The sequence below is a fragment of the Heterodontus francisci genome, chromosome 11 (assembly GCF_036365525.1).
Source record: "Heterodontus francisci isolate sHetFra1 chromosome 11, sHetFra1.hap1, whole genome shotgun sequence".
Lineage (NCBI taxonomy): Eukaryota > Metazoa > Chordata > Chondrichthyes > Heterodontiformes > Heterodontidae > Heterodontus > Heterodontus francisci.
This window is the reverse complement of record NC_090381.1, coordinates 95,158,005-95,181,590: the sequence shown is the minus strand read 5'-3', so window position 1 is coordinate 95,181,590 and position 23,586 is coordinate 95,158,005. Positions and strand designations below refer to the sequence as shown.

The 23,586-nt window shown below is 41.8% G+C and overlaps 1 protein-coding gene across 9 annotated transcripts in view; it reads left to right on the top strand.

Moving 5' to 3' along the window:
• The window catches only part of LOC137375400 (transcription factor Dp-2-like), a 223,856-nt gene extending 214,409 nt beyond the window's left edge, over nt 1-9,447 (top strand). For all 9 annotated transcript variants that reach the window (XM_068042569.1, XM_068042567.1, XM_068042565.1 and 6 more), the window contains 2 exons: nt 6,746-6,845; nt 7,229-9,447. In XM_068042569.1, the coding sequence (XP_067898670.1) occupies nt 6,746-6,845; nt 7,229-7,424 (296 nt within the window). In that variant the 3' untranslated portion in view covers nt 7,425-9,447. The remainder of the gene's footprint in view (nt 1-6,745; nt 6,846-7,228) is intronic.
• Nucleotides 9,448-23,586: the final 14,139 nt, after the last annotated feature.

The following is a 23,586-nucleotide window of genomic DNA, read 5'->3' as shown; positions in this document are numbered from 1 at the left end:
CATAATTGGTCAGAATACTCCAACTACGACCTAACCCGCAATTTATACAGGTTTAATAGCACCTAATTGTTCAGAGGTCAACCCATTTGCTAATGTGATACAAGATTACATTCTTGTATCTTGAGAAACCTTGTATCTTGAGGGCCTTTCCCCTCGTTGGGAGATGCAAATTGTGCATATGGAACAATAATGTTATATTTTTTAAAAGGCTGCTCTGGTCTGGCCATATTTACTCAGAGTCATTTACGGCACAGAAGGAGGCTTTGCGGCCCATCGAGTCCATGCCAGCTCTCCATTTTTCATTAAAAAATACTGTTAGTTATGTTTCTTAATTCAAATTATTAGATAATTTAACTTTTTAGCACAAAAGATTGCTGAATAATCAGGAGTAGACCGTATATCTGTTATCTCTTTGGGTTGTAATACCAATTTTCTGCTGAACTGTTCCTCATGTCATATGGGAAAATAGCGTTCAGTGTTGCCCACTGATGCTGTAAACCTCAAGTTATAGTCCTGTTAAGATCAGGTGAGGTGGGGGTCACAGGCTCCCCTCTTGCCCTTCCTCTTACTTGACCGCAACAGGGTTTATTTGTGCTTACCACCTCAGTGAGTGTTTTACCTTTTGTCTTTAATGTGATCGTGAAAGAACCAATCGGACAGGTTTTCTTGAGTTTAAATTAGAAAGAGGTGAGTTTATTATACTTAACACTCTAAACCAGATCTAAAAAAAATTTTTTTTTAAATACGCTACACATTCATGCACACATTCACAGGAGAATCACACACACGCAAATAGATTACAGCGCGAAAAGTAGATTTTGTGGTTGGATTAGAGTTCAGAATAAATGGAAATTAAATACTCAGTCTGCGAGGTTGGATGATTTAGTGCTCTTCCAGCTGAGGTTGCACTCTTGAAGTCTTTGGCTGGTTAAAGTGCACTTTGTGGAGGGCCCGCTTGGCTCAGGATTTTCTTCGAGGCAGACTTATGGGTGGCTCTCTTCCCCTGGTCTCTGTAGCAATCTGTAGGCTTAGAGGGTCCACAGTTGTAGGCGGTTTTCAAACATGGTGTTATCTGGAGAGTGAGAGAGAGAGAGGTGTAAAGCCTTTCTGCTGCTGTATAGTCTGAGTTACTGGCTTGACTCTTTGTTCAAGGAAACTACCAGAAATGGGCAGACGGCCACATGACTGCCTCAGCATATTTTCTGGAACCTTCTAATCAGATTCAAAGTTCAGAATTGGCTCCCCAGGCCCCTAGATACCAATATTTACACTTAGAGGGTTTGCTCTTACAAAGTCAAGGTGTTACGATTGCCTTGAATGCTGTGCTAATGAAGAAATCTAAGGTAATTCAATCACTTAGAGCAAGCTATTGTTCTGGGGCCATGCTCCTCAGACCTCAGTCTCCAGTTGGAGCCTGGAATGTGAAAAGGTGTTTCAGAAGCAAATTGCAGTGGCCATCTTGGCTGCTAGTTTTTTAAAAAGGTAACTAGGATTTTTTACATTAAAAGTTGAATGTAAATTTCCAGCTGATTAATTAGTAGTCTTTATTTGGCATATTGTTTTTCTTGACAGTATATACAGAATTGTCGGAAAGGTTTCACCTCGTTTTATTGATTTTATTTTTTAAATGGGTCATAGTGTTTTAATGAGCCCATAATTCCTCAGTCTGGGGGCACTTGTTGGAAGTTGTTGGATTGAGGCTAGATTGTTCTGCACAGGAAGTGAGTGGAAATCAGAGGGTGAATCATCCCCTGCTGACTTTTCATGCATTTTTATGTAGTCAGAGTGTTGTCATTAAGATTTCAGTGAACCATACTAATCAGCTTGTGAAATTGTCATGCTGTGTCCACATAAACGTAAAGAAAGCAGGGTAAAATTTTATGATTTAAAATAATTTTATCTTTCCCTATTTGGTTCTATCTGGCGAGAGCATCTTAAACTCTAACAGTAAGGCAAAGGAATGGTGGTGATGAGTCTGTCACTTTTTGTTGTGGTAGTGATGGGAAATATTTGAGATAATTTGCAAATCACGCACTAAGGGCATTGGCACAGCATTAACATTCATTGGCTTGTGCAATTTTCCCTGTAGCTATTTGGATCTGTATGCTAATTAAAGTAAGTGACAGGTTGTATTGGCAGCAACCTGGGCCCAGGTAACCAGTTCAATGTCTCAGAAATGAAACTGCTCGCATTTGCAGAAATGCCCTAAATGTGTGCCACAGTTGCTTTATCCTTTACTTTGTGCAGTATACCACAACATTTGTCACTTCTCCAACTCTCAGTAATATGTCCTCAATTGCAGTTGGCAAATGCTGTTTTAAAACACATCTATGTTCTTGGAATGCCACAATTATTCGAGAAATAGACATGCTATACTGTAAGATATTTCAGAAACTAAAATATGTAAATTACAGTGGAAGTACTATTTCTACCAAAGTCCAATTTGCACCTGCCTGGGTTGGAGCTACAGTGCGACTGATGTTTCTTCTGGCAGTCTCTGCCTCTTTCCAGTTTGTACTATTTCCTGATGGAGAGAGATGCTGGACAGGTGAGTCTCACTCAGATTTCTGGCAGCGCCACTCTAACCAACTGGCCAGGTGGCAACAGCAGCCAGAGTTCACTTCTCTCACTCTGAACCTTGTCTAACTGCCCAGTCAGATGAAAATTTAGCATGTGGAAAATTGGACTCAGTGCCATAGTGGATATATATAGAATCATAGAATGGTTACAGCACAGAAGGCAGCCATTTGGCCCATTGTGACCATGCCAGCTGTCCAAGAGCTACTCAGCTAGTCCCATTCCCCTGTAGCCCTTCAATGTTTTTCTCTTCAGATAATTATCCAATTCCCTTTTGAAAGCCCCAGTTGAATCTGCCTCCACCACACTCTCAGGGAGTGCATTCCAGATCCTAACCACTCGCTGCATAAAAACGTTTTTCCTTATGTCACCTTTGGTTCTTTTGCCATTCACCTTAAGTCGGTGTCCTCTGTTTCTTGACCCTTCCGCCACTGGAAACAGTTTCTCTCTATCTACTGTGTCTAGACCCCTCATGATTTTGAATACCTCTATCAAATTTCCTCTCAACCTTCTCTAAGGGGAACAGCCCCAGCTTTTCCAATCTATCCACATAACTGAAGTCCCTCATGCCTGGAACCATTCTCACAAATCTTTTCTGCAACCACTCTAATGCCTTCACCTCCTTCCTGAAGTGTGATGCCTCGAATTGGACACAGTACTCCAGTTGAGGGCTGAACCAGTGTTTTGTATTCTATACCTCTATTTAGAAAGCCCAGGATCCCATATGCCTTATTAACCACTTCCTCAACCTGCCACCTTCAATGATTTGTGCATATATATCCCCAGGTCTCTCTGCTCCTGCACCCCCTTAAGAATTGTATCCTTTATTTTATATTGCCTCTCCTCATTCTTCCTGCCAAAATGTATCACTTCACACTTCTCTGCATTAAATTTTATCTACCACATGTCTACCCATTCCACTAGCCTGTCTACATCCTCTGAACACTATCTCTGTCCTCCTCATAGTTCGCAATACTTCTAAGTTTTCCGTCATCCGCAGATTTTGAAATTGTGCCCCAGGGCTGAATATTCCCGGGGCCGAAAGTGGGAGACAACCCCGCACCAGCAGGCAGCAGGACCCTGGGGCAGCATTTTACTGATGGCAGCTGATTAATAGGCCACCGCTGGGGCCGTTATCCAATTAAGGACAGCAACCCTCCCCCCAGAGCAGCTGGCCCAATCAGAGGATTGGCAGCTCAGCAGGCTTAGCGGTGGCAACTGCTGAGGCTGCAGCATGAAGGAGAGGGCACCTCAATGCTAAGGCACCCTCCAAGAACAGGTAAGTTTGTTTTAAAAAGTGGAGGCAGGCAGAACCTAGCAATCCAGTATAGCAGCGGTGCCTCAGCCACGGGGGCCATGGAGCGGCCTTTAAGGAGGTCCCTTCTCCGGAGCCCTCTGGGAGACCGCTAGGGTTTACCTGGCAGTCTCCCCACCCAGTGGTGGGCCACACTGTTGAGGTTCCCACCACTGGTAATAAGCCATGGGGGCAGGAGGACATTGGGCTCCGTCCCAATACCTTCCCCCGCCATATTACCAACCCTCCTGCCTCCCAGCCCGTCACCATAGGACTGGGAAAATTCAGATCAATCATTCTAGGTCAAGAAAAGCAGTGGTCCTAATACTGACCCCAGGGGAACCACCCTCCAGTCTGAAAAACAACTGCTCACCACTACTCTGTTTCCTGCCACTCAGCCAATTTTGTATCCATGCTGCCACTGTCCCTTTTATTCCATGGGCTCCAATTTTGCTGATAAGCCTGCTATGTGGCACCTTATCAAATGTCTTTTGGAATTCCATGTACACCACATGAACTGCATTACCCTCATCAACCCTTTCTGTTACCTCATTGAAAATCTCAATCAAATTAGTTAAACATGATTTGCCCTTAACAATCCCATGCTGAATTTCCTTAATCAATCCACATTTTCCCAAGTGACTGTTAATTTTGTACTGGATGATCCTTTCTAAAAGCTTTCCTACCACTGAGGTTAAACTGACTGGCCTGTAGTTGCTGGGTTTATCCTTACAAACAGCCAGCCTTTCTAATACCACCACGTAAACAATTTTTAGTCCATCCAGTGTCTCAACTACCTCCTCTTTCACCGTGACTTTGGCAGCATCCCCTTTCTTGGTAAAGACAGATACAAAGTAGTCATTTAGTACTTCAGCCATGCCCTCTGCCTCCATGTGTAAATCCCTTTTTGGTCCCTAATAGGTTCCACTCCTCCTTTTACCACCCTTTTGTCTACTTACATGCCTGTAGAAGACTTTTGGATTTTGTTTTATGTTGGCTGCCAGTCTCTTCTCATACTCTCTTTTTGTAGCTCTTTTTCACTTTCCCCCGAACTTTCTATGTTCAGCCTGGTTCTCACTTGTGTTATCAACCTGACATCTGTCATACGCACCCTTTTTCTGCTTCATCTTACTCTCTATCTCTTTCCTCATCCAGGGAGCAAGTCTTTAGAATATTTCAAGTTGTAGTACAATGCACTGTAATGGTGTGTTCAGCATCATCTTCATGCTCACACTTCACCATCCAGTGAATCCCAGATCTCAGCAAAGCTCAGGGGAGGTGCCAAATGAAGGCTTGGAGATTTTAAAAAGGAATATTAGCAAACAAGAAGTAAACCCAGATTGTTTTTGTGAGTCTCCTATTGATAGTTTATAGAATGACATTGGCAGAGGAGTTGAAATTGCTTATAGGTTTATGTTGTATTATGATTTTTTTGTTAAGAAAAGGAAGAAAATATTTTGTGTTTACTAAAATATCTTGGGCTGCATCTACCATGCAATTTCAGCTTTGCAGCACGCCCAATTGACAATGTAGACTCAGGGTAAGGGTAACATGACTTCAAAGCAAAGTGGAAAGAGAGGTTGGAAAAAGTAGGTTGGCTTGCAACTTCTTGGAGTTAATTCAGTGTGGTATCCTACATGATTTAAACAATGCTCAGGGGGTCTGCTGAACCATCTGGGCACTTGGTAAATTCTCTTAACCTCACTTATATATTTATAGACAGAGATTCTCCCACTGTGTTCTCTAAATATTTAAATTTATAACAGTAGGGGGAATGCTGTGCCCACACCTGTGTCCAGGCATGTGAACGGCCCTCTCCTGGGCAAGACTATTGCAATTTCAGGCAGGCAATTTCGAATTGCAGCTACTGGACTCAGATTGCTGGCTGCGTTGTGAATATACCCTTAAAGAGAAGTATGTTCATCCCTGTTGTCTGCTTTGAAACTGGCAACCTGGTGTCAGCATTGGCTCAGTGGTAGCATCCTTTCTTTTGACTCTCACTCCAGAGACTCGAACACATGATTTAGACTGAAACTTCAGTGCAGTACGGAAGGAGTGTTGCATTGTTTAAGGTGCCATCTTTCAGATGAAACATAAACATCACCTTTTCTACCTGCTTAGATGGATGTAAAAGATTCCATGGCATTATTTGAAGAAGATTAGAGGAGTTCTTGTGTCCTGGCTAACATTTCTCTTTAGTAGCAACTCCCAAACCTGTGACCTCAACCACCTGGAAGGACAAGGGCAGCAGGTGCTTGGGAACACCATCACCTTCAAGTTTCCCTCCTAGTCGCACACCAACCTGACTTGGACATATATTCCCATTCCTTCATCGTCATTGGCTTAAAATGCTTGAAATTCCTACCTAACAAAATTGTGGGAGTGCCTTCATCATGCGGACTGCAGAAGTTCAAGAAGAAAGCTCACTACCACCTATCAGGGCAACTAGGCGTGGTAATAAATGTTGACTTTGCCAGTGACTGCCACATCCAGAGAGTGAATAATTTAAAAAAAATTAACTTTCAATCAACACTAGTAAAAGTAGATTACCTAGTAATTCATCTCATTGCTGTTTACAGGATCTTGCTATGTGCAAATTGGCTTCAATGCTTTGCTTGCATTACAGTAGTAACGACATGTCAAAAGTACCCCATTGGCTTTGTGATGTCCTGAAGCCATGAAAGGCTCTATAAAATTTGTCATTTCCTTTCATCAGCATACCATGGTGGAATGAAACAGAAGCCTGCCAACTGCAGTGCTTGCATTGATTGCTCTTGTGTTGATTTTGCAGTGTTGGCATTAGTGCACTAATTTATGCAGCATTCAGTGCATTTTTCCTCTTATAATATTATAACTTGGCTGTTTTTCTTATAGAAATGGCTGAAGGATCATCTTGGGCAAACAGAGAGGTTCCTACAGATCTACTGCAAACTGCCTCAGCTTTATCAACAACTGGTTCTATTTCTCAATCAAGGTAAAAAAAAAAAATACTTATGACTTAAACAATGAATAAATTGGAAGACAGGAAGTTTTCAAATGCAAACTTAATTGGGAGCAGTTATTTAGACTATGGGAAATTTCCGGCTAACCTTTTGCACCCCCCCACCCCATCATCGACCCTTCCCCATTATAATTTCTACGAGTCTTTCTGTACTCTTCACAGTCAGCAGTTGTGAGTCATTTAACCCTATTACAATTTCTTCTGAGTGCACAGCACTGCACATTGCTGTAATGCTGCTAATATATGACAAAAAAAAATCATTTTAAACTTGTCATCCAGGTGCAAAGCCAGCAAATTATTGTAATTTATTAAGGCTGTGCTGTATGAGTGTTCAGTTTCTCATTTCTAACCAACAGTATAAACCCTGGATTATCGTTGGATGTAGAAGTTGCCTTAGCAACTGGACAGCTTCTAGCTCCAGAGAGTCGCCACTCAAGCAGCATTGCATCGCACTATGAATCACGAGGTGAGACACCATGCTCATTTAATGACGATGATGAAGATGATGACGATGATGAAGATGACTGCTCTTCACTTGTTGAAGGAGAGTAAAGAGTGTGCCGGCATACTTCCGAAGCTGCTCAAGTGTGCTTTTTATTGAGCTGTACTGTACTATGTTTCACCATCCACTCTTGCCATCTTTGTGACTGACCCTTGCAGACTGAAAGCTGAGGGGGAGAGAAATGAACAGTAATTCTGTGTGAGTGTACAGAATCCTGTGATGCAGCTTCTAGTCTGTTGCTACACATTATAAGATCCAGTTAAAAATGATCCAAAGTTGATTGGCTGGCACAGTTTTAATAGCTGCTATTTTATTTTTGTTCTGGTTTGTTTTTGCTTCCACTCTCCCCCTTTATTCCTCCTATCCTTTGGAAGCCTGTGAGGTGGACAACCTGGTTGGTTCAGTGTCGCTGTTGTAAGTAAATCTTGTACTTGTATGAGTGAGTTTGGATTTTGGGTATATTGAGGTAAAGCGAATTGTTTTGGTTGTTTTACAGTTTCTACATGGTCAGGGTAGAGGCACGATTGGAGGCCACTGAAGTTAGGGTTCCTGGCTAGGAAGTATCTCAAACAAATAACATACACTTCCTATCTAAAGCCATGGGTTTGTCCAGTTCTAAAGCAAGGGAGTTCCAAAGAAATATCAAGCCCTGATGTTGATGGAAGCTAATATATGACATTTATTTAGAAAGGATGAGTAAAATTAATTTTGTAGTCTTAAATTCACTTGTGTGAACGATTTGTTTTGTCTGTTGAGCAACAAATCAAATGTAACATTCCTCAACAATGACATCTTTTCAGAGACTGAGGAAAATGAGCCCAAACTGCTGATCAAACCACTTATTTCAAACAAAAAATGATCAGCAACATATTATACTACTTTTGTTCCTCCAGTGGCACAATGAACTTATCTGGTGAGTAGTTTCTCCATACAGCTTAGGAAGGTGCCAGGTTCGATGTCTAGCAGTAGCTGATTTTCAGGCCACTACAGTTGACCTTCATCCAGCCTGGATTAGAGAGAAGATTGGCCAGGGTTCCTGGTTCTGATTGCTATGCAGTACCTCCCATTCAAGTGTACTCGATTGGAGGTCAGGCGAGGCAGGATCAGCCTAGAGTTATGTCACCCATAGTTAAATGGTCTACCAACACTTGGTCGTCAAAGGTCACGTGTGGATAATGATCACCTGGATGAGGTACCAGGGAGTGACTAGGGCCCATGAAACTGTGGCCATGCAAGCAGACAACATTTTCAGGAGAGGAGGGGGAAGGAGAAAATTGTATTTTTAAAAAAAACTTCTGATTTTCAACTTTTGTACATTGACTTTTTTTTACACTATCTTGGCAAATCTGTTTCCCTTTCCATCATATTTCCTGATATAGTGTTTACTGTTTTTGATCAGCCCCTAACTCCTCTTTCTTTTTATAAAGAGGTAATGTCAGATAAAAATCTAAGCTGCGTTTAGAGCAACAGACAGAATAGTTTCTGAAATTCAATAATTTATGACCGTACTTTCACACATCAACAACCTCTCCTTTCAAAGTCTGTCCGTTTGCCGATGTAAACCTTTATGAACTCATTGGGGGTAAGGTTGGTCATGGGTGATAGTGAATCGACAGCCCACTTTATATCCCACAATCGACCGCCCACTTTATATCCCACACAACTTTCTTTTTTGTTGACTTCACATCAGGTGGGGGTGTGTGATGGACTGTCAGTTTGTTAATTGCCTATTTGACGCTACTGTCTAAAACCAATTTCACCCCCATTGTGTTTTTGTAAATAATTAGCCATGTTATTAATTTTTCATTCAAGTTTTATATCCACTTTGTAGAAATATGTTCACTGTACATATATATAAAACATTCTTCTGTTGTGCTGCAAGTGGGATGTTAAGATATACCTTTTGGTATGGTTTAAAATAGGGCATCATTGTTGAATGTGCTGATGATCATACCTGCATGGCCTTTGATGATGGTGCAGCTGCCTGCTTCCTGTGTTATCAGGGAAGAATATTTCCACAATGAACTAAAAGATTTGTATTGTAGAACATGGAATAAAATAATTTAAAGACAATCATGTGGGGACTGACTGAATTTCTTTAAATGTGTAAAGCTTCTGCATGTTTCACTGTAAGGCCTACTGAGAAATTATGTTGAAAATTACCTTTGCATGAAAATGTTATGCTCTACTCTTTATCTATAAACTTATAATGAGAAATAGCTGGGCTAGTACTACAGCATCTGGTGTAGCAACCTAGTCTGAGAGGATGCAGGTATAGTCTTCCTTTGCTTTGCTCCCAGTTGAGCTGCATCAGGCAGAGATTTTAGCGTAACCTGGAAGAGCATATCTGATGGACTGGGGTTCTTATTATTGAATCACCATGACACATCTCCTCCTCTTTACTTCTCACATTTCCCTTCCCTCTCCTCCCACTCTCCCCTCCACCTGCTTCCCACATTCTCCTCCACTTGGCTCAGACTAAGAGAGTAACCCCATAGAAAATCTGCACGTTCTTTCAACTAGATCTTCAATTTTTTTACACCTAGTGCACAAGGGAAATCTTAAGCTCCATTATTCTTGAATAAGATTTATTATTTTATCCAAATTTTTAAATGTTTTGCAGTTTTCAATGTGATGCACAAAATTTCTTGACATGAAATAAATCTTTGCAGGTATGTAAAATTGATAAGATGCTGCCTGACATATGATTCATTCTGTTTTGAGATTCCTATTGGTCTGTTATTTGATGAGTGCACGTTCAAATACTCTGCTACACGCGCCCCCCCCCCCCCCCCCCCCACACACAGCTCAGCGTTACTAAAGCACTTAGTGTAATGTATCCATTGGACCATCTATTTCATTGTCGTAGCCAATCCTAATAACTGCAGTAGACTAATTTAGCTGTTGCTCTTAACGGTGAGGACTGTAATTCCTAGTGAGGTTCACAGTATGTGATGTGTTGACTGCATCAAAACAGTAAAATAGCTATAGGAAAAGAACAGAAAGGGCCTCAAGGTAAATGAGTCACAATTCAATGTAGACTGAAACCAAATTCAGAATCTAAAGGTCACTGGGAAAAACAAAAAAATTAGAACAGTGTGGCAGAGCGACGTCTTCTGAGGTTGAGTTCAAGACATGCTGTTGGGACAGTGTAGAGGATGCTTTATTCTACATCTGGCTATGCAATACCTGTGCTGGAACTGTTTGCTGTCTTTTGGTACACAAAATCAGATAGTTGTTCAATTTTCCAATACCTATCAGGCTAAATATTAAGGAATAAAAGAAAATACTGCAGATACTGGAAATCTGAAATAAAAACAAGAAATGCTGGAAATACTCAGTAGGTCTGGCAGCATCTGTGGAGAGAGAAGCAGAGTTAACGTTTCAGGTAGGTGACCCTTCATCAGAACTGGCAAATATTAGAAATGTAAAAGGTTTTAAGCAAGTAAAGTGGAGGTGGGGCAAAAGATAACAAAAGAGGTGTTGACAGGACAAGGTCACAGAGAATAACTGACCAGAAGGTCATGGAGCAAAGGCAAATGGTATGTTAATGGTGTGCTGAAAGACAAAGCATTAGTACAGAGAGGATGTTAATGGACAGAAAACTGAATAGCCTGGCCCCAAGCACAAACATGAAAAAAAACAGTGGGTAAGCACAGTAGAAACAAACTAAAATAAAATAAACACATTAAAAAAAAATAAAAAGGGGGGCCCCGTCATGCTCTGAAATGATTGAACTCAGTGTTCAATCCGGCAGACTGTAGCGTGCCTAATTCATTACCCCCACCACCTCGTCCCCTTCCCATGGCACCTTCACCTGCAATTGCATGAGGTGTAATACCTGCCCATTTACCTCCTCTCTCCTCACTATCCAAGGCCCCAAACACTCCTTTCAGGCGAAGCAGCAATTTACTTGCACTTCTTTCAATGTAGTATACTGTATTCGCTGCTCACAATATGGTCTCCTCTTCATTGGGGAGACCAAAGGCAGATTGGGTGAGCGCTTTGCGCAACACCTTTGCTCAGTCCAAAAGCATAACCCTGAGCTTCCGGTTGCTGGCCATTTCAACACTCCCCCTGCTCTCATGCCCACATCTCTGTCCTGGGATTGCTGCAGTGTTCAGCAAATATCATCGCAAGCTCGAGGAATAGCATTTCATTTACTGATTAGGCACGCTACAGCCTGCTGGACTGAACATTGAGTTCAATAATTTCAGAGCATGACGGGCCCCCCTTTTTATTTTTAGTTTTTTTAATGTGTTTATTTTAGTTTGTTTCTACTGTGCCTACCCACTTTTTTTTTCATGTTTGTGCTTGGGGCCAGGCTGTTCAGTTTTCTGTCGATTAACACCCTCTCTGTACTAACACTTTATCTTTCACCACACCATTAACATACCGTTTGCCTTTGCTCCATGACCTTCTGGTCAGCTATTCTGTGACCTTGTCCTTTCAATACCTTCTCTTTTGTTATCTCTTGCCTCACCCCCGCTTTGCTTACTTAAAACCTTTTACATCTCTAATATTTGCCAGCTCTGAAGAAGGGTCACTGACCTGAAACGTTAACTCTGCTTCTCTCTCCACAGATGCTGGCAGACCTGCTGAGTATGTCCAGTATTTTTTGTTTTTATATTAAATTTTAAGGGAAGTGTTCAGATTAATGGAGTGGACAGATAGATGATAAATATAGTTTAATATTGGGAAGTGTAAAGTTGTATGTTTTGTGGAAAAGTATAATGAAAGGAACTATATCAGTTAAGACCACAGAGGAACAGGGGTGTATTGGTGCAGAAATATAGATCTTTAAACTGAATCAGATAGAAAAGGCCATAAAAAGACATTTGATATTAAATATAAAAGCAAGAAAGCAATGTTGAATTTGTCTTGGTTGGACCACAGGTTGACATTTGTGTGCCAGCGAAAGGTCATTGACCTTAAAATGTTAATCCTATGCTTCTCTTTCCATAGATGCTACCTGACCTGCATGTATATTTTCTGTTTCTATTTCAGATTTACGGCATCTGCAGTAGTATTTTTGTTTCACCTGAATGTGTTGTTACCCCTCCAGTGGTGTGCTCACCGCTTCGGCAGCTCTCTGTTTGAATCCCTTCAGCTTACTTCCTGCCCTCCCCACAGTGTCCGGACTGCCCTATTCAAAGACACTAGCAATATTCTGTCTGGCTGTGACCCTGACACTTTATCTGTCATTTGACATCTCTGCAGTATTCATGCCATCCTCCTCCATCATCTCTCTACGGTTGTGCATCTCAGTGAACTGCATGGTTCCACTTCTGTCTGTCCTAATATAGCCACTGCAGCTCCAGCAATGGCCATTCCTCCAGCTCCCACGTGGTCAGTTTTTTAGAAGAACATTACAGCGCAGTACAGGCCCTTCGGCCCTCGATGTTGCGCCGACCTGTGAAACCATCTGACCTACACTATTCCATTTTCATCCATATGTCTATCCAATGACCATTTAAATGCCCTTAAAGTTGGCGAATCTACTACTGCTGCAGGCAGGGCGTTCCACGCCCTTACTACTCTCTGAGTAAAGAAACTACCTCTCACATCTGTCCTATATCTATCACCCCTCAACTTGAAGCTATGTCCCCTCGTGTTTGCCATCACCATCCGAGGAAAAAGACGCTCACTATCCACCCTATCTAACCCTCTGATTATCTTATATGTCTCTATTAAGTCACCTCTCCTCCTCCTCCTCTCCAACGAAAACAACCTCAAGTCCCTCAGCCTTTCCTCGTAAGACCTTCCCTCCATACCAGGCAACATCCTAGTAAATCTCTGCACCCTTTCCATAGCTTCCACATCCTTCCTATAATGCGGTGACCAGAACTGCACGCAATACTCCAGGTGCGGTCTCACCAGAGTTTTGTACAGCTGCAGCATGACCTCGTGGCTCCGAAACTCGACCCCCCTACTAATAAAAGCTAACACACCATATGCCTTCTTAACAGCCCTATTAACCTGGTTAGCAACCTTCAGGGATTTATGCACCTGGACACCAAGATCTCTCTCTTCATCTACACTACCAAGAATCTTCCCATTAGCCCAGTTCTGGAGTTTTCCAAGAATCCATCCATTCCCCCTCATCATCTACATACTGCTTCTCAGTAACACTATGATGTCAGATTCCACATGTATGCTGATGAGATTCAGTTCTACTTCTGTAGTGCTGTCTTTGACCCTATGGCCATCGTCTTGCAGACATAGTCATGGATGAGCCAGGTTTTCTCTCAATAGAATAACAGGAAGACATAAGCCATTTTGCCAAAAACTGAATATCCTTGCTGCTGACTCCATTCCTTTCCTGTTTGACCCAGAGCTGAGTTTCAAACTTTGCATCTTATGCATCACTGAAATTCATTTACTCCCACTGCTGGACAAACCCTTATCCATACCTGTATCACCTCTGTACTTAATTTCAATAGCATCTTTGCTGGCCCTCTGACTTCCAAAACTCCAACTCCTGCACAAACTTTGTTAGTCATAGAGTCATACAGCACAGAAACAGGCCATTCGGCCCATTGTGTCTGTGCCGGCCATCAAGCAGCTACCTATTATAATCCCATTTTCCAGCACTTGGCCCATAGCCTTGTATGCTATCCATCAACCCATCACAATGCTCAGCCCTTTGTCACTGATCTATACTGGCTCCCCATCTCTTAATGGATCAAAATTAACATTCACATCCTGGCCTACAAGGCCCTTCACGGCCTGCTTCCACCTTATCTCCATAGCATTCTCCAGTCTGACCTTCCCTCCTGGGCTTACTGACACAGTTCTGCTATGCATACTTCCCCACCTGCTGTTCCAATTTTAGTGTCGGAGCCTTCAGCTCCAGCTTTGTTGTCTTCAGAATGCAGTAACCCACAAATCCTGCAGTTTAAAAGGAAGTTTTTTTGGTGTGGGGGGATTGGTTCTTAGGAGACACCTGGGCTAAACCATGGCTGCTGACCCCATTGCAAAACCAATTAACAGCAGGGGTATGCTTTGGGCTGGAAAAATATTTTCTGCAGGGTTTTTTTCAGCCACCGTATCCACTGGCAAGAAAAGTATACTGTCTGATTTTGACACAATGAAAGTGTATCTGCAAAAAGGCGTTAGTTGTACAGAATGCTTCAAATGGTACTCCCCAGACTGGAATGGAAGCTCTCAATTTAGGTTTATACCCTTCTTGATGGACCCCTCAATAACGTCGTTCAGAAGTGAGAGGTACACTTTACCTTCCTCCTAGTGGCAGCCAACTCCATTTGCAGACACTTGTGTGGGATCTGAATAAGTGAATTGATTTGTTTATTGAACTTCCCTCCGTGCTGCTTGCCTCTTTGTTATTACTGACAGGCCACTCTCCTTTGTTGCCCTTCCTCCAATTCTTCAACATCATAGGTAACAGTTGTTACGACCGACTACTCCAGTCAAAGCCCCCAATCAAAATATACGATTCTGATTGTGGTGGGAGAAACGCACTGATAATTCAATCCCGTCACTCCACAGATCGCCTAACAGATGATTTCAAAACTTTCCAAATTAAAGAAAGACCCAGCCAAATTGTACCATCTATTAACCCCCGAATGAGGTTAACCAAACCAGGTGTCTTTAAATCAACAAATTAACTCTTTAATAAGGAATTCCGTGAACAACTGATGCCCCTCTACGTTGCTTTCATTGATCTCACCAAAGCCTTTGACCTCGTCAGCAGATGTGGTCTCTTCAGACTACTAGAAAAGATCGGTTGTCCACCAAAGCTACTAAGTATCATCACCTCATTCCATGACAATATGAAAGGCACAATTTAGCATTGTGGCGCCTCATCAGACCCCTTTCCTATCCTGACTGGCATGAAACAGGGCTGTGTTCTCGCACCTACACTGTTTGGGATCATCTTCTCACTGCTGCTCTCACATGCGTTCAAGTCTTCAGAAGAAGGAATTTTCCTCCACACAAGATCAGGTGGCAGGTTGTTCAACCTTGCCCATCTAAGAGCGAAGACCAAAGTACGGAAAGTCCTCATCAGGGAACTCCTCTTTGCTGACAATGCTGCATTAACATCTCACACTGAACAGTGTCTGCAGAGATTCATCGACAGGATTGCGGCTGCCTGCAAAGAATTTGGCCTAACCATCAGCCTCAGAAAAACGAACATCATGGGACAGGACGTCAGAAATGCTCCATCCATCAATATCGGCGACCATGCTCTGGAAGTGGTTCAAGAGTTCACCTACCTAGGTTCAACTATCACCAGTAACCTGTCTCTCGATGCAGAAATCAACAAGCGCATGAGAAAGGCTTCCACTGCTATGTCCAGACTGGCCAAGAGACTGTGGGAAAATGGCGCACTGACACAGAACACTAAAGTCCGAGTGTATCAAGCCTGTGTCTTCAGCACCTTGCTCTGCGGCAGCGAGGCCTGGGCAACGTATGTCAGCCAAGAGCAACGTCTCAATTCATTCCATCTTCGTTGCCTCCGGAGAATCTTTGGCATCAGGTGGCAGGACCGTATCTCCAACACAGGCGGACAACATCCCCAGCATATACACACTACTGAGTCAGCGGCGCTTGAGATGGCTTGGCCATGTGAGCCGCATGGAAGATGGCAGGATCCCCAAGGACACATTGTACAGCGAGCTCGCCACTGGTATCAGACCCACGGGCTGTCCATGTCTCCGCTTTAAAGACGTCTGCAAACGCGACATGAAGTCCTGTGACATTGATCACAAGTCGTGGGAGTCAGTTGCCAGTGATCGCCAGAACTGGCGGGCAGCCATAAGGACGGGGCGAAAGAGTGGCGAGTCAAAGAGACTTCGCAGTTGGCAGGAAAAAAGACAGAAGCGCAAGGGGAGAGCCAACTGTGTAACAGCCCCGACTATCAATTTTATCTGCAGCACCTGTGGAAGAGTCTGTCACTCTAGAATTGGCCTTTATAGCCACTCCAGGCGCTGCTTCACAAACCACTGACCTCCAGGCGCTTGCCCATTGTCTCTCGAGACAAGGAGGCCAAAGAACAAATTCTTAAACACTATGAAGATATAAACAACATTTAAAATAGAAATAATTAGAGTCATTGCAAATTTACAGTCAAATGTTGTTTGAAGTCTTCACAGAATATTGCTTTCTTTCCCTCACAAATTTCAACAATTAACAACTTGCAAACACTTTCAGCAGAATCAATCTGACTTTAGAGTTTTTGAGGGATAAAAGATTGTCATAGTCTAACTTCCCTCCCTTCAGTTTAAATTACCCGAGATCTCTGTTTTGGCTTGATGTTTTAGAATTTTGAGAGAGAATAATTAAACAGACTAAAATCCTCTTCCTTCAGTTTAAATGGTAGAGAGCTCGTTTTTCAGGTGCTAACACCAGCTGTCCTCTGTGTCTGTCTCTGTGTGTTCTATCAGAACAAACTGTCTTCAACTAAAAGCCAGTTCAAAATTGAATTGTAACAAATGTATCGCATGAGACTCACTCCCAGTGGCTGTTTCTATGCAAACGAGAATGCACCCTTTGAATCACAGACTCCAAATGGCTGTTTCTAAGGCAATGAAAATGCACCTTCCTCTAACTCTTGAGACTTGCTGGTTCTTTAAGGCTTGCAAGGGATCAGTATTGCTTTAAGGCAAACTGTATATTCCCCAAAAAAACTACAGAACATGACACAGTGGTGCCTCCATGTCTCCACAGTGAACATTAGTCCACTTTTCTGCCACCACCACTTCCAACTTAATGGCGAGCTCGGGATTTGGTGGATCTTATGCTGCAATGCGCTCCCCCTCCCCCACCATCTCCTGGCAGTGCACCACAAACCAGGCTTTTCATCAGCAGAGGGACTTCTTTCACAACATTCAGTCCAGTCTAACATCTAAGCAGCTGAATGCTGACGTGAGTGATCTTGTACTATGGGCCAGGTCAACCACATTTTTTTCAAAATCTGTGTTTAGCATAGATACTATATCTGCAAAACAACTGTGAAACAATACTTTCTCCTCACTTTTAACTTATTGTGAAGGCAGTAGTGTGTGCTGGTTTTCAGATCCATGGATGTTAGCAGTCCTCTGGTACATGCCCAAGTATCTATTGGTTTACATGTGAAACTAAATTCTGCCTGTCAGCAGATAATTCAGCAAGCAGAGGCAACTATCATAATTGAGTCTGATCCTGTCTTCATTGTATAGAAATCAGAATTTTGGTTAGTCTTTCCTTTGCCTTGTTGGCAGATGCTGGGGCTGATTTTTGGATCATTTGTCTGGCCTTTTGTCCCTGACTCACACCCCTCCCAATCCCACCCTGCTCTTGATTGGTTAACTTGGCAGGGAGAGAAACTAGGGCCATTTTGCTTTGTCTGGTTCAGTCCTAAACCATATGGTGGATTTACAGCTAAGCCTCCAGGGAGCTGCTTGTATGGTTTAAGACATTTGAACACCACATCCTTTGCGTTGAAATCTTGTATTAAATCCAGTCATCTGTTGATCTCTATAGTGACGTGCTTATGCATCACACCTTCTGTCATTATGCCAAATACTGTTTTTATGAGTGCATTATTTGAACACTTTATACTATTTGGACAGAAAATAAATACTTCTTGAATTTTCTCGAAGTACTTTGTACAATTAATTGTAATGTAAACAAAAGAATTTTTCAAGCTACACTTGAGTGTTTGGTATCTAATAATAAACTGCACATAGTTTCTCCTACAGGTAGATATCTCTCCAGCCAGGGCAATTAACTGGAATCAAGTATAGAACATTGAGAGTTGAGTTGAAATAAAAACAAGAAATGCTGGAATCACTCAGCAGGTCTGGCAGCATCTGTGGAATGAGAAGCAGAGTTAACGTTTCGGGTCAGTGACCCTTCTTCGGAACTGACAAATATTAGAAATGTCACAGGTTATAAGCAAGTGAGGTGGGGCAAGAGATAACAAAGGAGGTCTAGATTGGACCAGGACACATAGCTGACCAAAAGGTCATGGAGCAAAGGCAAACAATATGTTAATGGTGTGTTGAAAGACAAAGCATTAGTACAGATTAGGTGTAAATACACTGAATATTGAACAGCAGCAAGTGCAAACCTGAAAAAAAACAGTGGGTAAGCAAACTAAACAAACTAAGATGAAATGAAATAAATGCAAAAAAAAGATTGTAAAAAATGTTTAAAAAAAAGGAAGAAAAAATAACTAAAAATGAAAGTAAAATGGGGGGCTGTCATGCTCTGAAATTATTGAACTCAATGTTCAGTCCAGCAGGCTGTAGTGTGCCTAATCGGTAAATGAGATGCTGTTCCTCGAGCTTGCGTTGATGTTCACTGGAACACTGCAGCAATCCCAGGACAGATATGTGAGCATGAGAGCAGGGGGCAGTGTTGAAATGGCAAGCAACCGGAAGCTCAGGGTCCTGCTTGCGGACTGAGCGGAGATGTTCCGCAAAGCGGTCACCCAGTCTGCATTTGGTCTCCCCAATGTAGAGGAGACCACACTGTGAGCAGCGAATACAGTGTACTACATTGAAAGAAATACAAGTAAATCGCTGCTTCACCTGAAAGGAGTGTTTGGGGCCTGGGATAGTGAGGAGAGAGGAGGTAAATGGGCAGGTATTACACCTCCTGCGATTGCAGGGGAAGGTGCCCTGGGACGGGGACGAGATGGTGGGGGTAATGGAGGAGTGGACCAGGGTGTCGCGGAGGGAACGATCCCTTCGGAATGCTGACAGGGGAAGGGAGGGGAAGATGCGACTGGTAGTGGCATCACGCTGGAGGTGGCGAAAATGGCGGAGGATGATCCTTTGGATATGGAGGCTGGTGGGATGAAAAGTGAGGACAAGGGGAACCCTGTCACGGTTCTGGGAGGAAGGGGTGAGGGTAGAGGTGCAGGGAATGGGTCGGACACGGTTGAGGGCCCTGTCAACAACAGTGGGGGGAATCCTCGGTTGAGGAAAAAGGTCATATCAGAAGCACCATCATGGTTTATTTCATTTCATCTTCATTTATTTCATTTCATCTTAGTTTGTTCAGTTTGCTTACCCACTGTTTTTTTTCAGGATTGCACTTGCTGCTGTTCAATATTCAGTGTATTTACACCTAATCTGTACTAATGCTTTGTCTTTCAACACACCATTAACATATTGTTTGCCTTTGCTCCATGACCTTTTGGTCAGCTATGTGGCCTGGTCCAATCTAGACCTCCTTTGTTATCTCTTGCCCCACCCCCACCTCACTTGCTTATAACCTGTGACTTTTCTAATATTTGTCAGTTCCGAAGAAGGGTCACTGACCCGAAACGTTAACTCTGCTTCTCATTCCACAGATGCTGCCAGACCTGCTGAGTGGTTCCAGCATTTCTTGTTTTTATTTCAGATTTCCAGCATCCGCAGTATTTTGCTTTTATTTGAGAGTTGAGTTGATATCACTTGCCGAACTGGGGGGGGGGGGGGGTGGTGCTGGAACATGTACTGTAGTATATTGTACTGGAAACCACACAATGCTTCGAGTGTTAACCTGTATTTTATGCATTGACCATATTGCATACTGTGGAGGTTGATGGTAAGTTGATTCTTATTGCAGTTAGCACATTTTTAGCTACTGCATAATTTGCCTAATTCACTGAAACGACGGTATCATTGGGAAATGTTATGTTACAGGAAATGCTTTTCTCTATTTATGAAGAGAGTAACCCACATTAGATCCAAAATAGATCACTACAGGCATTTACTCGTTATTGTTCCTCCAATGAAACTTTTTTCCATTGATATCATTTTTGTTGCCAAACCATCTCTCAATCCCACTAGCTAATTAATCACGAATTCCAAGACCTCTAACCTTCTTCAACAGCTGCACATGAAAGCCTTTATCAAATGCTTTTGAAAGTCCAAGTAAGTTGTCTGCTAATTCAGTTATCTGTGTTGAATGCTGGCTAAAAATAAAGGCAAAATAATGTCCTAGTAATGCAGTTTGAAAAGTTGGGTTACTGAATAGTAATAGCCTGTAGTTGTATTTGGATTTTATTAAGGGCATTTTTTTAAAAAAACACATGTGGTAGAATACAATTTCCAACTCAGTCAGACACTTACCATAATTCTCTCTAAATAGATTGTTCCACTGCTTAAAAAAATTAATTCAGAATGACTATGGTGTCAACATAAAAGAAAGCAAAGTCATACAGGTGATCAAGGTTCAAGTTGGCATACTTAAAGCAGTTAATTAGAGGGAAAAAATGTCACAACATGTATAGTAATGATGACTGCAAGACATGACAATTGCATTATTCTACCAAAGGTCAAATGGCTTCTTTTCTGCTCAAATGCTGCCGGCATAGATGTGCAGCCAATAAAGGACATAGTATTAGTGGAGAAGTATCTAGTTTTATTAAAATTTGCAGACTCAGCATTAGGTAGTAATAGATTTGGAGTCCAACACTGTTACATCACTCATACCTTAAAATACAATGTAAAAATGAGCATGGGAATCAGCTGTGAAACTTCACAGTGGCGCAGTGGTTAGCACCGCAGCCTCACAGCTCCAGGGACCCGGGTTCGATTCCAGGTACTGCCTGTGTGGAGTTTGCAAGTTCTCCCTGTGTCTGCGTGGGTTTTCTCCGGGTGCTCCGGTTTCCTCCCACAAGCCAAAAGACTTGCAGGTTGATAGGTAAATTGGCCATTATAAATTGTCACTAGTGTAGGTAGGTGGTAGGGAAATATAGGGACAGGTGGGGATGTTTGGTAGCAATATGGGATTAGTGTAGGATTAGTATAAATGGGTGGTTGATGTTCGGCACAGGCTCGGTGGGCCGAAGGGCCTGTTTCAGTGCTGTATCTCTAATCTTCAGATACATCACCTATTCATTACTGGATTACAGAAATGTAAAATTAAAGTTTAACCTTAGTTATATTGCCTTCCCTGGAATATGAGAAAATAGGATGTTTTTGCAGCTCTGCAGGAAGCCGAAGAGCTAGATTTGGTTTTAACTCTTAACCCCACCCCCCCCCCCCCCCCCCCCAGCCCACAATGTACAGCATTAAAAGTCCATTATATTTGATGTTATATATATATTTGGAACAAGTTTTTTGCTCCACTAGGTCAACTAACGTATTTGTCCATGTTAATTCTTTTGGTGCCACTTCATAATCACAGCTGTGGTGGCATCAGTTTTAATGTCTGATTGATACAATCACATTGCAACAGAATATTGTCACGTCAAAGAGTAGGGCTTGTTTTTCTAAAATTGTTGCTCTAAAATTAAGGGCAGATGTCTAGGAATGGGTTTAAAAGGAAACAGCTACAATAAACGCAGAGGCAGTTCACCATGTCCAATGGAAATGGAACAGAAAGCTTCACATAGAAAACTTTGCAATTTTGCAACATAGGTTTGTTTGGTTTTGGAAGTGGAGGGATATCTTTGCACTATAGCCACAATGTACCAATCTTGGTACTTGAATCATTGGAGAAACTGATACCCAAAATGGCCAGATCATGGATGAAGGTGGCCCAGCAGGTACAGGATAAGATTATATGCTTAGGTAGTGACCTCCCATATTATACATTACTCCTTTACAGTAACTATAGATTTATAGTTTGTTTCATTTATAGGTTGTTTCATGTTCTTGCTATTGTTTGGTAAATCACATCATAATTCTTGCATGACGAGCAGTACCATGACTGTGGTTGGAGGATCAAAAGATTATGGAAAGAAATGTCCAGGTGCAGTCTGGAATATAAAATTTTTGTTCTAGATATGATCTGCTAATTCAGCATGTAACAAGACTGATCCAGGGTCATTCCTGGTCTATATGACTCATTTACTTACTGGATAACCTTGCAGTGCCACTGGGAAACTGGAATTTTCAATACAGTAACAGGTTATGTTTTAAACCAGTTTGTGTAGTTTGATTGTGACACGGGTATGTTGCAGTAATAAGTAACTTAATGTCGTCTACTACTTGGAAAAAATTACCTCATGGCAGATGTTATGCTGCCTATCACAAAGTCTACAAAGATTTTATTTCAGTACAGCATCTCTTATAATTGGATTTTAAAATGTAAAATTTAAAATATTGATGTGATCTTTATGAACATAGTTCCAAAATCCTGTGGCAGTAGTTCAATAATAATTGGTTAAAGACTAAGATTAAGATATTGTTGACTGGAAATTTTTTTTCAAATGTTGAAGGGTTTCTGGGCGTCAGTCAAGGCAATTTTGAGGTCACCATCTGTGAGACCTTAAACTGCTCATAGGAAGATTATAATTGACTTTTGGGAGAGGGAGAGGAAAACAAGGGAGAATGCCCTTGAGTTCCTTGGTCATAAAAAGGCCACACAATGAGGCTCAAGAGCCTAAGAGGATGCATAACATCCTAATTCAGACAAAAAAAAAGTAAACTCAACAGTCTTAAAAAGGACAATTTGAGTTACATGGATAGTTTCCGCGAATCATGTCAAAGGAAGATATTTTATCACTTCTTATCATGGGCAACCTAGGTTTACTCATGTGGCAAGTGAAAAAGGTAATGAAATATGATTTTCATTTATATTGGTAAAGAACGAGCCTGCTTTCTAAAAAATTTCTGTAAACAGTTTTAAAACTTTAAGTGCAGTAATTTGAATCCCATCATCCCTTAAACTGCCACAGATTTCATAACTTAGTGGCTTGCATACCAAGTTTAAATGCAAAAATGTAAACCATTCTCAGTAACTGTTTAGAGGGTAATGTTATTATGCAAAAAGTCTTCATTAGTCAAGAACCACCTGGGGCCTTAAACAATATATTTCAAGGTTTAAAAGATTGCCCTATGCACAAGCCACTAATGTCTAATTCGGAATCCAGATGTGTCTCATTGCATTTCTGGTTGATGTGGATGTTGGGGATGTGATCTCAATATTTATATTTGCTTACTGTACATATGTGTACTTTAACCTTTGTGTGTTTTCTTCTTTTTTTTCATTTTACCAACAATGTGTGAATGCTTTACTTTCCTCGTTAGTGAACAGTGGTAGATGTTAATATACATGAAGGACACGAACCTGTATTATGTGAGTGCATACAAGGCATTTTCTACTAAAATTATGTATGTGGCTAAAATGGTGTCACTGTAGTCACATCTGTGGTTCATCAGCAGTAGCTATCGGACAAAACTGGTTTAGATTAAATACTGCTTTAAAGGCTTCTGCTCAAGAGACAAAAGTTTTGCAAAGTTTAAATATGCCAATCCACACCCCAAA